The 13,776-nt window shown below is 43.5% G+C and overlaps 1 protein-coding gene across 1 annotated transcript in view; it reads left to right on the plus strand.

The window, feature by feature from the left end:
* LOC137534107 (proto-oncogene tyrosine-protein kinase receptor Ret-like) overlaps positions 1-13,776 on the plus strand; it is a 172,366-nt gene that overhangs the window by 148,104 nt on the left and 10,486 nt on the right. Inside the window, 2 exon segments of the mRNA XM_068255471.1 lie at positions 7,525-7,662; positions 10,473-10,572. Coding sequence (XP_068111572.1) covers positions 7,525-7,662; positions 10,473-10,572 — 238 coding nt within the window.

The following is a 13,776-nucleotide window of genomic DNA, read 5'->3' on the forward strand; positions in this document are numbered from 1 at the left end:
TGGTGAAAAAAACAAGATATAGTTCATTTTATTGTGATAAGTAATGATAAAGTTATAGGCGAATGAATGTAAGGAGTGCTGAAAGGAGAAAATTGCTCGGATGCTGAAGGGGTAAAACCCCTCAGTTGTGAAGTGGTTGATGCACGGGCACTGAATGGACGCGGCTGGGGGTGACAAGGCGACGTCACTTGGCCAATTCCTGAAAGATCGGGAACTGGTGTTTATGGAGGCCAACAGATCTCTTTCCCATCAGATTTGGTCAGGCAGTGATCTGTTTCTTGGCGATTCGGCCCCCAAAATTGCTTGCTGTATGACCACCTTAAGTTACTAATCCTATCTTGCATGATATAATATATTGTGTATTTTGAAGGGTCTGTTCATTCTTATATCAGCTTGTAATTAAACCAATGAAATGCCGTAGCTGATGATTTTCATTGGTCCATTTCCAAGCTAAATAAAATTAACAACATTTGGATCAGGGCGGATGATCTAGACTTGTCAGGGTGGGGCAAGGGTGCAGTACATTGCCGACCCACCTGCCTACTGAGTGGTTACCAGAGGTAACTCACTTTTGTGAGTAAATTCTCATATATTTACTCTTATGACCAATTGGTTTGACATACTGCACTATTGGGGCTCTCGATCTGCTTTGCTTTTAAAGGGCGCACATGCACGTTCAGTTCAGCTGGGCACGCATGTACATTCAGCTCAGCTGGGCGTGCATGCACGTTCAGCTCAGCTGGGTGCACCTACATGTTCAGATGGGTGTGTGTACATGTTCAGCTCAGATGGGTGTACTTACATGTTCAGCCAGCTGGGCGCACACATGCAGGTTCTGCTCAGCTTGGTGTGCATACATGTTCAGCTCAGATGGGTGCACTTACATGTTCAGATGGGTGTGTGTACATGTTCAGCTCAGGTGGGTGTACTTACATGTTCAGCCAGCTAGGCGTGCACATGCAGGTTCTGCTCAGCTTGGAGTGCATACATGTTCAGCTCAGATGGGTGCACATACATGTTCAGCTCAGCTGGCTGGGTCTGTATGTTCATTGTGTGAGGCTTGGTGGTGTATTCTCCACAGTCAGCATGCAACGCATGAGCTGGCGTGGAGGAAGTACACACACTAGCACCAGGAAACAGGCTATCCCTAGTATAGTGGAGGGGAGGACTGACTCCAATAGGAGATTGTGGCGCACAGAGCCGGTGCAGATCTGACAGCCACAAACAATGCTTACGTTATAACGTCTCAGCGCAAAGTAGCGCTGAGCGCACAAACCAGAACTGAGGAGATCAGGACAGGTAGACAGAATGAACGCTTGCTAGCTAGCGGCTACTTAGCGACAGCAAGCGTCCAAAACCAGACAGACTGGAATGAGGCAGCCAATGCGATGCGGCGATGGCGTGCCTCACAAAGACAGGACAGGATAGTCAGAAAATAGCAGGATTAAGATAGATAAACGTAACACAGATAAATATACAATAAGTATGTTTTCCTAGCGTATTACAATTACAGCTATCAATGAAACTATTTGTAACGTCTGACTAACATATGTATATATCGGCAATGAACCGATATATGACATAAGCAGGAACGCTGACTAACACTGGAGCAAAACAGGGAACAGGGCTCAGAAGGATTCGCTATCTCTTCGCAGAGATGAACGCAATCCACAAACGGTAACAGAACAGGATTCAGAAGGATTCGTTATCTCTTCGCAGAGATGAACGCAATCCACAAACAGTAACAGAACAGGATTCAGAAGGATTCGCTATCTCTTCGCAGAGATGAACGCAATCCACAAACGGTAACAGAACAGGATTCAGAAGGATTCGTTATCTCTTCGCAGAGATGAACGCAATCCACAAACGGTAACAGAACAGGATTCAGAAGGATTCGTTATCTCTTCGCAGAGATGAACGCAATCCACAAACAGTAACAGAACAGGATTCAGAAGGATTCGTTATCTCTTCGCAGAGATGAACGCAATCCACAAACAGAACCAGGAGCAGGGTAACTACCTCAGCACGGGTGGTCACGGTACGCGCAACCTACCAAAACGTGCTGGAAAGCTGACTAACTGCACACAGGATATAAACAGTTCGTGTACGTATACATCAGCGACACTGATGTATTAACGTAACACAAATACAAGGAAAATAATAAACGTGCTGGTATGCATATATATTGGCAATGAACCAATATATGATGCAAAGACCAGCAAAGTATCTTTATAACAATAAACACGATCGGGGGCTAAAGCGACAGCAAGGCAGGCTTAAGCTGAAGCTATGAAAACCCAAGGAAACCCTGCAGGAAGCAGATCTTTATACTGAGGTCATCCAATGGGAGCAGACATGCAGATTCCCACACAGGTGAATGATAATCAGTCACAAGCCGACAGCAGGGAAAGACAGACAAAGCTATGCAACTTGCATAGAAATAGATCAGAACTGCCTGAGCTGCAGCACTAATACTTCCAGTAATAGCTGCTGCAGCAGCGATCATTACAGTACCCCCGCCTTTAAAAGCGGATTCCAGACGCTTTTCAAAACCGAAATTCCCAACAAAACAGTCTGACTGATAATTCATGATGACCGGGACAGCCCGGCAAGACCGAATTCCAGAATCAGTCCCCACAAGACTGGACCCATCAGAACCAGAACCTACAGAACCACGCCCATCAGTACCACAAGCCCCAGTGTGACACCCATCAGAACCATGATTTCCAGAAGAAAGCCCTCCGAAATTCCCTGAGCGATACCCACCGCCTTCCAGGAACCGTTCAGAAACGCCAAAGCCTTTGCAATGCCCACCGGTACTGTCTTTACCAACACAAAACCCACTGTTGAACCAGTCCAAGGTACCAGGACAGGTTTTCTCAGAGACCTCCCAGAACACCTTGAAGCTCCAAAGAGATCCCCATAGGTCAGAACGCCCCTTAGGCTCACATGGAGAACTATCAAGAACCCCTATGGAACCTAGGGCAATTCCCGAGTCAGGGCCACAAGGACAAACATCAATATCAGGGCTTTCAGGGACCAGAACCATCTCTGGGCATGCAGGCAGACTGGCAACATCAGAACGTGTTCCCACTAAGGAAGCATCAGAGCACGCTAACACCTTAGACACACTTGGGCATTCTGGCACACAAAGAACATCTGGGCACACCGGCACAAGAGAAACCTCTGGGCATGTCAAGGAACTGTGAGCCTCCGGGTCAGCCAAGACAGGACCAAAACCAGGACTGGCCAAAAAAAAATCATCATGACTAAACTTCGCAACCACTGGACTTTTACACGAGAATGCTGGATCAGACTTAGATGTCGCTGATTCCAGCAAAGTCAGTAACAAATCAGATTCAGGGGCACCAACAAAACAGGACAAATCTTCTGATGTATGCACTGAACCAGACAGGGACTCCACAACTACCTCTGGACTGGACAGAGACTCATTTAATACACTGGATTGGAGCTCATGAGGCGCTGCAGAACAAGTCAGTATTGCAGCAGCCCCCACTGGACTAGGCAAAACTGAGGAATTCCCTGGACAGGAAGGGGACTCTGGAACCTCTGCCACAGCGGCCAGAGAACCAGAATCTTTCAGGATACAGGGCTGGGTTTCAGGAACACTCATCAGACCGGACTGAAATTCTGAGATTTCTATTATTTTGACCAGAGAATCAGAATTATCCATGTTACAGGGCAAGACTTCTGAAACATTCAGAGGACAGGGCTGGAGTTCCTCGGCTGTTACAACACTGGAGAGGGACTCAACAACATTGGTTAAATCAGACTGTGTACAGGACAAGGTATCTGACACACTTGCTGACGAGGACAATATTTCAATGGCTTCTGCTTTGCTGGGCAGAAATTCATCAAGTTTTATTAGAGCAGACTGTAATTCCAAAACAGCTGCTAGACAAGTGAATATTACTGCAACACCAACTGAGGTAAGCAGTGCTTCAGCCTCCTCTGCTAGAGGGTTTAAAGTATCCAAAGTACTGGGTGAAGCATAAGACTCTGCGACCACAGCTTCACTGGACAGGATCACTGAACAGTCCATATTGCAGGGCAAAACCATGGAAGCACCTGCTGGACAGCATAATGATTCTGTGACCTGAGTTTCATTGGAGAGATCTACTGCACAATTCATGGTACAGGGCAAATTTATTGGAAAATTTTCTGAACAAGGTAATAATTCTGCGATTTCAGGTTCACATAGCAGATGCTCTGAGCTATTCACGAAACTAGAGCAAGGTGTAGAAACAGGAAGATCAAGACACAATGTTTGCGCATCTGCTGGATCAGACAGGAGTTGAACTTTATTAACACAGGTAATTTCTGCAGAAGTGTTTGCAGAGACAGGCAAGATTTTTCTGGTGTCTGTTTCACTAAACAAAGAGTCATGAGTACTGGCTAGGCTGGACTCGGAAGTCAGCAGGACCTCTGGATTCTCTGCTGAGAAATTTGCGCAGGGCAAGGTTAAGAATGTATCAGTGGCTTCTGTTTTACTGGGAAGTAACACTGAGTTATCCATGGTACAGGGTGGAATTGCAGGAACTTCAATTTCACACAAAAAGAGCTCCGAATCACCTGCTGAATCAGCCAAAGATGCTGAAGCAGGCGGGTCAGAACGCCAAATTTGCGAATTCGGAGTCACAAAAAAATCATCCAAAATCAGTTCCCACACATCAATCAATGGAGCCACAAAGTCATACTCACACACACCAGTTTTTATTAGGTTATAGGCAGACTTAATGCATGCATTCAATACCAATTCACTTTTTGCACTGTAAAATTGACAAAATGAACTTGAATCATTCTTCCATTCATTGACCAGAGCTTCCATCTCTCCTTTCTCAAATGGAGGATTCCAAGCATACTTAACAGGCAGATCATGGTTTGCAGATATGATTGTGGCAGGCACATGTATAGGGTTAATTAGCAGGTGATTGGCAGATTCCTTATTCTTAAGAATATCCAATACCTGTAGCAAGTGTTGAACTGTAGTGTATGCAAACTTCCCTTGGTTCACAAATAAGTTGATTTGTTCAATACTCTGTAATATCTCATCATAATCATACTCAGATAATTCTTTTAAACAAAAATCTTTATTTTCCCTAGCCAGGGAGGAAAGTTCATTAGTAGTTTCATAAGTCCATTTAACTCCCCTGAAAGACAATTGCATTTCATTATCTGTTAATGGCAGAATCTCATTATAGGTCTCAGTCGCTAAGGATAACGATTCTGCAGATTGGACACGTTTCTTAGAACGTTTGCGTTTTGCCTTTGACCTTGCGGTTTTTGGTGATTTATTCAAAGCTGCAGGAAAATTATCAGTAACACTTTCTGCTTGCTGCTCATTCTTGCAAGCAATTGAAGGAGCAGCTGATTGGCCTGCTGCCAGGAGTTCATTAAGAGAAAAAGGCAATGGATCTATGCGCAACCAGTTATGGATCACAAACGCTAGAAATTCCAGCGGTCTATCTTTCAAATCGGAATGATTGAGAACATCAAATGCCCACTGGAATAATTCCCCTTTAAACAAAATATAACTTAGTTGGAGTGCCCAGGTTGAAACAGGAGTCGCTTGGAGATCAGGATTGGTCAGGAACCTGGCACATTCAGAGAAAAACTCATTTTCTGTTTCAGAGCTAAGTTCTTCAAATTTCTTAAAGGAACAGGAACCATAATTAACAGTGTCATACTTTCTGGGAATCCCCCCCACAATGGGGATTGGTAATGGGGTTTTCATAATGTGAGGCTTGGTGGTGTATTCTCCACAGTCAGCATGCAACGCATGAGCTGGCGTGGAGGAAGTACACACACTAGCACCAGGAAACAGGCTATCCCTAGTATAGTGGAGGGGAGGACTGACTCCAATAGGAGATTGTGGCGCACAGAGCCGGTGCAGATCTGACAGCCACAAACAATGCTTACGTTATAACGTCTCAGCGCAAAGTAGCGCTGAGCGCACAAACCAGAACTGAGGAGATCAGGACAGGTAGACAGAATGAACGCTTGCTAGCTAGCGGCTACTTAGCGACAGCAAGCGTCCAAAACCAGACAGACTGGAATGAGGCAGCCAATGCGATGCGGCGATGGCGTGCCTCACAAAGACAGGACAGGATAGTCAGAAAATAGCAGGATTAAGATAGATAAACGTAACACAGATAAATATACAATAAGTATGTTTTCCTAGCGTATTACAATTACAGCTATCAATGAAACTATTTGTAACGTCTGACTAACATATGTATATATCGGCAATGAACCGATATATGACATAAGCAGGAACGCTGACTAACACTGGAGCAAAACAGGGAACAGGGCTCAGAAGGATTCGCTATCTCTTCGCAGAGATGAACGCAATCCACAAACGGTAACAGAACAGGATTCAGAAGGATTCGTTATCTCTTCGCAGAGATGAACGCAATCCACAAACAGTAACAGAACAGGATTCAGAAGGATTCGTTATCTCTTCGCAGAGATGAACGCAATCCACAAACGGTAACAGAACAGGATTCAGAAGGATTCGTTATCTCTTCGCAGAGATGAACGCAATCCACAAACGGTAACAGAACAGGATTCAGAAGGATTCGTTATCTCTTCGCAGAGATGAACGCAATCCACAAACAGTAACAGAACAGGATTCAGAAGGATTCGTTATCTCTTCGCAGAGATGAACGCAATCCACAAACAGAACCAGGAGCAGGGTAACTACCTCAGCACGGGTGGTCACGGTACGCGCAACCTACCAAAACGTGCTGGAAAGCTGACTAACTGCACACAGGATATAAACAGTTCGTGTACGTATACATCAGCGACACTGATGTATTAACGTAACACAAATACAAGGAAAATAATAAACGTGCTGGTATGCATATATATTGGCAATGAACCAATATATGATGCAAAGACCAGCAAAGTATCTTTATAACAATAAACACGATCGGGGGCTAAAGCGACAGCAAGGCAGGCTTAAGCTGAAGCTATGAAAACCCAAGGAAACCCTGCAGGAAGCAGATCTTTATACTGAGGTCATCCAATGGGAGCAGACATGCAGATTCCCACACAGGTGAATGATAATCAGTCACAAGCTGACAGCAGGGAAAGACAGACAAAGCTATGCAACTTGCATAGAAATAGATCAGAACTGCCTGAGCTGCAGCACTAATACTTCCAGTAATAGCTGCTGCAGCAGCGATCATTACACATTGCAGGAAAGGGAAAACAAGCAAGAGGTGATTACTGTAGTGGTTGTTTCAAGGGGAAAATAATAGTAATCAGTAGAAAAATAACCTACTTGGCCAGCTACGTTCTCCTTCAAGCAGGGTCAGATCAGACCGGCAGCTCATCAGAGAATCCACAGTATACCATTTAAAAGGATTGAATGGACAATATTCAACTATTGTCTGTACCCAGTCCTAGAAATTATATAAATTAGTCTTTAAAAGCATGTCCTTTTCACACTTATGTTTTTTGGTCTGCTAAGCTTCCATATGTATGGTTTCTTTTAAATAGATGGTCCTTTGGTGTTCTTCTCTGGGAGATTGTTACACTTGGTGGAAATCCATACCCTGGGATTGCTCCAGAGAGGCTGTTCAATCTGCTGAAGACCGGTTACCGAATGGAAAAGCCAGAAAACTGCAGTGATGAAATGTAAGCTGATGATTTTTCTCTGTCTTATTATGAAAATTAAGCAAGCAGATCTGAGGCAGTAGCAGAATAGTGTTCCATGGAGCATGCTCAAAACAAGCTTGTTTCAAGTGCACTTGATAAAGGTCGTACTGACCAAACTATTGTGCTTGTTTTCACTGTGGTGAGTAGAAGCTTATTGCTTATAAATCCAGGTGGAGTCCTGGCTCTTGTTAGAATTCTGCTGAGTGTGTACACTCATTTGGGGATCTGGGTGTTTGACTCCCTGGTGAACATTAACTTCTTAAGTACCATCGGTCTCCGCCGGTACAGAAACGGCGGAATCCTGATGAATTGCCGCACATACCCGCCGCACATCTGGAACCTGGGGCACCAAGACGGCAGAGTTCCTGTGAGCCGGTCAGGAGCCGCTTTCATTGGCTCCTGGCCCTGTCTTTCAATGTAAGCCAATAGGAGTTGCTTACACTGAAAGACAGCGTGAGGAGCCAATGAAATCTGCTCCTGGCCGGCTCACAGGGCTCTGCTGTCATAGAGACGGCCAGAGCGATTGAGCTGCGACGGGAGACGGCGGGGATTCATCGACTACATTGGCGGGAGCAACGAAAACGGCGGATGCACGCAGTGGCGAATTGAAATCTTCGCCCTGGTAGTCAGCCATCAAAACAGGGCTTTGATTTCAATTAGCGCAGTCCGAAAGTAGTTAATTGAACTAACTTGCTTGATTGAGTGATCAGCAAACTTGCCTATATGTGAAAATTGTAGCTGGGCACACCATTCGCTTCAAAGTCGGGTGCTTGGTATTATGGCAATAGGCATACCACAATTTCCAAAGTCAATCATCAAATATACCAGCACTCCGTGGTTGCAAGAAATCACGCTCCTTTATTGAGCCGTCATATCCACAAAAGTAGCTGACAATTGTTTCGGGGGCCTTGCAGGGTCCCCCTTTATCAAGGCGTCCCCCTTTAACCACACGCCTTGATAAAGGGGGACTCTGCGAGGCCCCTGAAACATTTGTCAGCTACTTTTGTGGATATGACGGCTCAATAAAGGAGCATGATTTCTTGCAACTGCGGAGTGCTGGTATATTTGATGATTGCCTGTGGACACAGTGTTAACCCCCCCTGGCGGTATGATTATTTCCGGATTTTAAGGTCTTTTTAAAATGTTTTAGACCCTAAAATCGGGAAAAATTCATGCTGCCAGAGTCTCTCTGCAGCAGCCCCTGCTCTCACTCACCTCCCTGGGCTCCATCGCTGCAATTTTACCTCCGTCCTCTGGGTGGCTCTGTGACTCTGTGGTGGGATCGATGATGGCGATCTCACCAGAGTGATTCAGAGCCTCGGAGGACAGGAAGAAGACATCTGGATCCCCCGGGAGGTGAGTAAAAACGCCCACTGTGTGCTATACTCTGCATAGAGCTCCTGTCGGCTAGCCTGAGAGTAGCTTGGGATTAATGCCAGGGAGGTTAAAGCAATGTTTCTTGCATCAGGTAATACAAAGAAGACACTACAGATCTCTTGGAAATGCATTGGGGAGGATTTAAAACTGCTATACACACAATAGATTATCAGCAGAGATGGCTTCAACCAGCTGCCATGGCTTAAGAAATGTGTGTAGGAGGCTTGAATCAACATCTGACAGATATTGATCATTTACCTGCTCATACACCCATCTGACAGTGTATGGTGAGATGTAGTGTGGCATTTTCAGCAGTATGTCAGGTGTGCTTTAAAGGTGCTCATTAACAATACAACCTACCGAATGAATGACTAGTTGACCCAAATGATGATTGGTCGGGAACAGTCGTTTGGGTCCACAAACCGGAAACAATAATATAATGATCCCCCAGGAGGTGAGTAAAAATGCCCACTGTGCGCTATACTCTGCATAGAGCTCCTGTCGGCTAGCCTGAGAGTAGCTTGGGATTACCGCCAGGGAGGTTAAAGCAATGTTTCTTGCATCAGGTAATACAAAGAAGGTAGTGGCAGCAGTCAGATCAACATTTCAACTGATGTCTACTCACACGGAATTCCGATTGGTCCATGCACGCACAATTACTAGCAGTCACAGAGATTGGAACTCAATCCCATAGGTGACAATTTGTGGCTGAGTGCTGTACAGACATGTTGCTAGCCTGTAGGCTAGTGATGCGTTCTGTTGTTTTGGAGCAGGGACGATGGACAACAGTGTGATGGACAACAGAATGGAAGGGGTATGGAGGAGAACATTGCTCTTGGCCTACACATGACTTCAATGATCTGGCACTACAGATCTCTTGGAAGTGCATTGGGGAGGATTTAAAACTGCTATACACACAATAGATTATCAGCAGAGATGGCTTCAACAAGCCGCCATGGCCTAAGAAATGTGTGTAGGAGGCTTGAATCTGACAGATATCGATCATTTACCTGCTCATACACCTATCTGACAGTGTATGGTGAGATGTAGTGTGGCATTTTCAGCAGTATGTCAGGTGTGCTGTAAAGGTGCTCATTAACAATACAACCTACCGAATGAATGACTAGTTGACCCAAATGATGATTGGTCGGGAACGGTCGTTTGGGTCCACAAACAGGAAACAATGATATAATGTAATCCGATTTAATCAGAATTTAACTGAAAAACGGAATCAACGGAAAGATCGGTACATTGATCGTTGTTGTCAAATGGCACCATTACTGCTGGCCCATCAGATTCATCAGATGTCAGTCATTCTGGAGATTGTACCATTAAAAGACTCCTTCAGATCTGTATTTTATCCTTTCTGCTGAAAAGTAAATGTTACTGAATGAAATGTTACTGGCTTTCAGGTATAATCTGATGTTGAAATGCTGGAAACAGGAGCCAGACAAAAGGCAAACCTTTAGTGAGATTAGTAAAGAGCTGGAAAAGATGATGGTGAAAAGTAGGGTAAGTCCACTGCAATGTCATATTCTATAAACTCTATCAATACCATGGTACGTCTTCAGATTCAATTCATTCACAATGGTGGTATGTTGGGACATACCTGCCAATTAAACATATTGCAATTAGTGAATGTTAATAACTAATAAGTTTTGCTGTTGATAGAATTTTTTTTTAAGATACTGCTCTATGCCAGATGCAATCATTCAGATCTGGTGCATTCAGTAATCATAAAATGTACGTTTTGCAAATGTAATACTACATGGTGGCACATGAAAGACCGGCCTAGATGTCTGCCGCTAGCACAAGTATACATGCAGTTCCCGGCCGATCCCCGTGCACCTCTTACTAGTTTCCTGCTCTGTATGTACTTTCTGGCTAAATTGAAGCCTTTGTTGCTTGCACTTTCTGCTATATGAGAGTGTTACCCATATGGCACCAAATGAAGATGGCACAGGCTTAAATAAAGGACACAAATGGCAAGCATAGAGTAAGATTGGGACAGGGACCAGCCATCGAGCATCTGCCTGTATGCTCTCACTTGTGGCAGGCAGCTGCGTCGGTCTTTCGTGCACCACCCTGTATCTTGCAGATCTTACCTTAGTTGCCTTTTTAACAAAATGGCTAATTATGTCTTTCTTTATTGTCTCCTGGTTATTTTGAATATGAGTCAAATTAATTTTATGAATCTGTAATATGCAGAGACCTCTGTGATTTTCTTTGTAACATTGAAAATTGGCAGAGGCATAACAGTAACTTGGGAATTATACCATTTGTTTCTGTTCTGAAAGTTTTACAGACCTAGCACAACCTCTCAGAGATCCTTTGAGAAAAGACTATTGTTATAAACACTGTACTCTATTGATCCTGTGGTGGAATGGATTAATGGAATAATCTCAATGTTACATATGACCCCTTCTCTGCTAATCATGGCTAAAGTCCAGTACATGCATGAGAAGGTTGTTAGTATTACAAAAGTGCTATCTGACCAAAAGTATACAAACACAAAAAAGCCAGGGTTCAGCCAAGCATAGAAATGCACTCCTGTGCAAAGGAGGAGAGAAGCATGACAGGTAGGGTTGAGCAAGCACAGTTTCACATGATGCATATCTGTAGCAGCTTGTGTCTGTGGAGAGGCTGTGGCAGAGAGGGTTAATTTACCTGGATGACGTCCTTGTGCTGTGGTCCTCCACGCCACACTCCAACCTTCCGATACTTCCTCCTTCACAGCGGAAGTTCCGGTTGTGAAGCAGGAAGTGTCAGGAGGATGGAGCACCGCTACAAGATGATGTAATCCAGGCGAATTAAAGGACAACTGTGACGAGAAGGCTATGGAGGCTGCCATATTGATTTCCTTTTAAACAATACCAGTTGCCTGGAAGTCTTGCTGATCCTCTGCCTTTAATACTTTTAGCCATAGACCCTGAACAATCATGCTGCAGATCAGGTGTTTCTGACATTATAGTCAGATCTGACAAGATTAGCTGCACGCTTGTTTCTGATGTGATTCAGACACTACTGCAGCCAAAGAGACCAGCAGGGCTGCCAGGCAACTGGTATTGTTTAAAAGGAAATACATATGGCAGCCTCCATATTACTCTTGTTACAGTTGTCCTTTAACTTTGTCTGCTGCGGTCGTCTCCTCAAACACAAGCCAGTACAGTTTCACATCTCACAGAACTATGCTCACTCCTCCATAATGACCACTCTCACTGCAGGTGATACAACAGTGATAGAGAGAAGAGATCAGCTAGCATTGCCCTGAACAGGTTTGATCCTAAAGGGTGGAAGAGACTTAAGGTGGCCAGACAAGACTCAACCAAATCTATTGATTTCTCCATTATTTTTTTCACAAAGATGATCGATTGTATAGAAAAATTGCTAATGTTTTTTTAAGAATTTTTTGATAGCTATCTGACTGGACTTGTTTGAAAAACTAGACAAAAGATAAGAAATGAAAGTCTTATTCATTTGGTATATTGGTTAAGTTTGGCAAATGATTCAATCAGAAGAAAAATTGATTGGATTTCACTGATCGAAAAAAAATATTAAATTGTGTATGGCCATCTTTACACAGAGATAAGACTAGTCCCAAACAACAATGCAGAGCCACACAATCAATTTGCCAGTTTATAGACATGGCAGTGAAGTAGAAACTTGAAACAAAACAGACCACCATGACCAAAAATAGGTCAAAAACACATGGAAATGTCAGTAACGGCAGCTAGCGGCAGCTTGTCAGCACAATTCACAATTCAAAAATAAAATACAATGAATAATATATACAGTATATACACATTCTGGTAACACACTGGTGCAATAGATGTGTGTATATATAGGATAATACAGTAAAATATAAACAACACCCGAGACTGGTCTGTGCAATAGTAGTCACCAATTGTTACTGCTGTAAGCTGTAAGTAGGGGTGTGAACAAATAAAATCCTGTAAACACCAGAGCGCCACTTACCCAGAGTCTGGACCGCGTGTGTCTTTAAAAACAAATGCAAATCCAATCTATTGACAATAAAAATGGATATAGTGTCCTATATTGGCAACAATATAACACCAGCAGTGGGATATTTAACAAATGGATAAATGGATATATCCTACATCAAATGTCAGTTTTATTGCTGTTATGGCTGATTTTCAGATTGTTCCTAAAAACACATTACATTATTTTCTATGAATGCCATTTCTGATCGTGAGTGCATTTTATCTGTCGGTATATGTTGCTGATAGGCGGTTGGTATTTCCACTGGAGACACTGGGTGGAACTATACTATTCATACTTTCTATGCAGGGCTTTGGATTGAAATAGCTAAAGCCATGTGCCCATAGGCAGGAAAACTGTTTGACTGGGGTGCAAACTTTCCATGAAGAGTTCATTAGAAAAAGTTCAAAATTAAAAATAATAAACTGTATGTAAACAAACACCCAAACAAATATTTTTTAGGCAAATTAAATTATGTATAAAAGCTTCCCAACCTTGATGATTTTAGCATATTGTAAACGAACATGTTGGTGTCATAATGTAAGCCCCAAATGGCAAACACTGTGTTTTATAAAGAAGTGCATGCTAATAATGTATAGAACCAGTTTTGTAGAGTAGGAGGAGGTTAGATTTTGTTGTTAGAGTTACAAGGTTATTGTTAGCTATAAGAATAGGGGTAAAAGTGGTGGCGGTGGTTGGTTACAATTAGGCATTAGG

Source organism: Hyperolius riggenbachi, chromosome 10, assembly GCF_040937935.1.
Source record: "Hyperolius riggenbachi isolate aHypRig1 chromosome 10, aHypRig1.pri, whole genome shotgun sequence".
NCBI lineage: Eukaryota > Metazoa > Chordata > Amphibia > Anura > Hyperoliidae > Hyperolius > Hyperolius riggenbachi.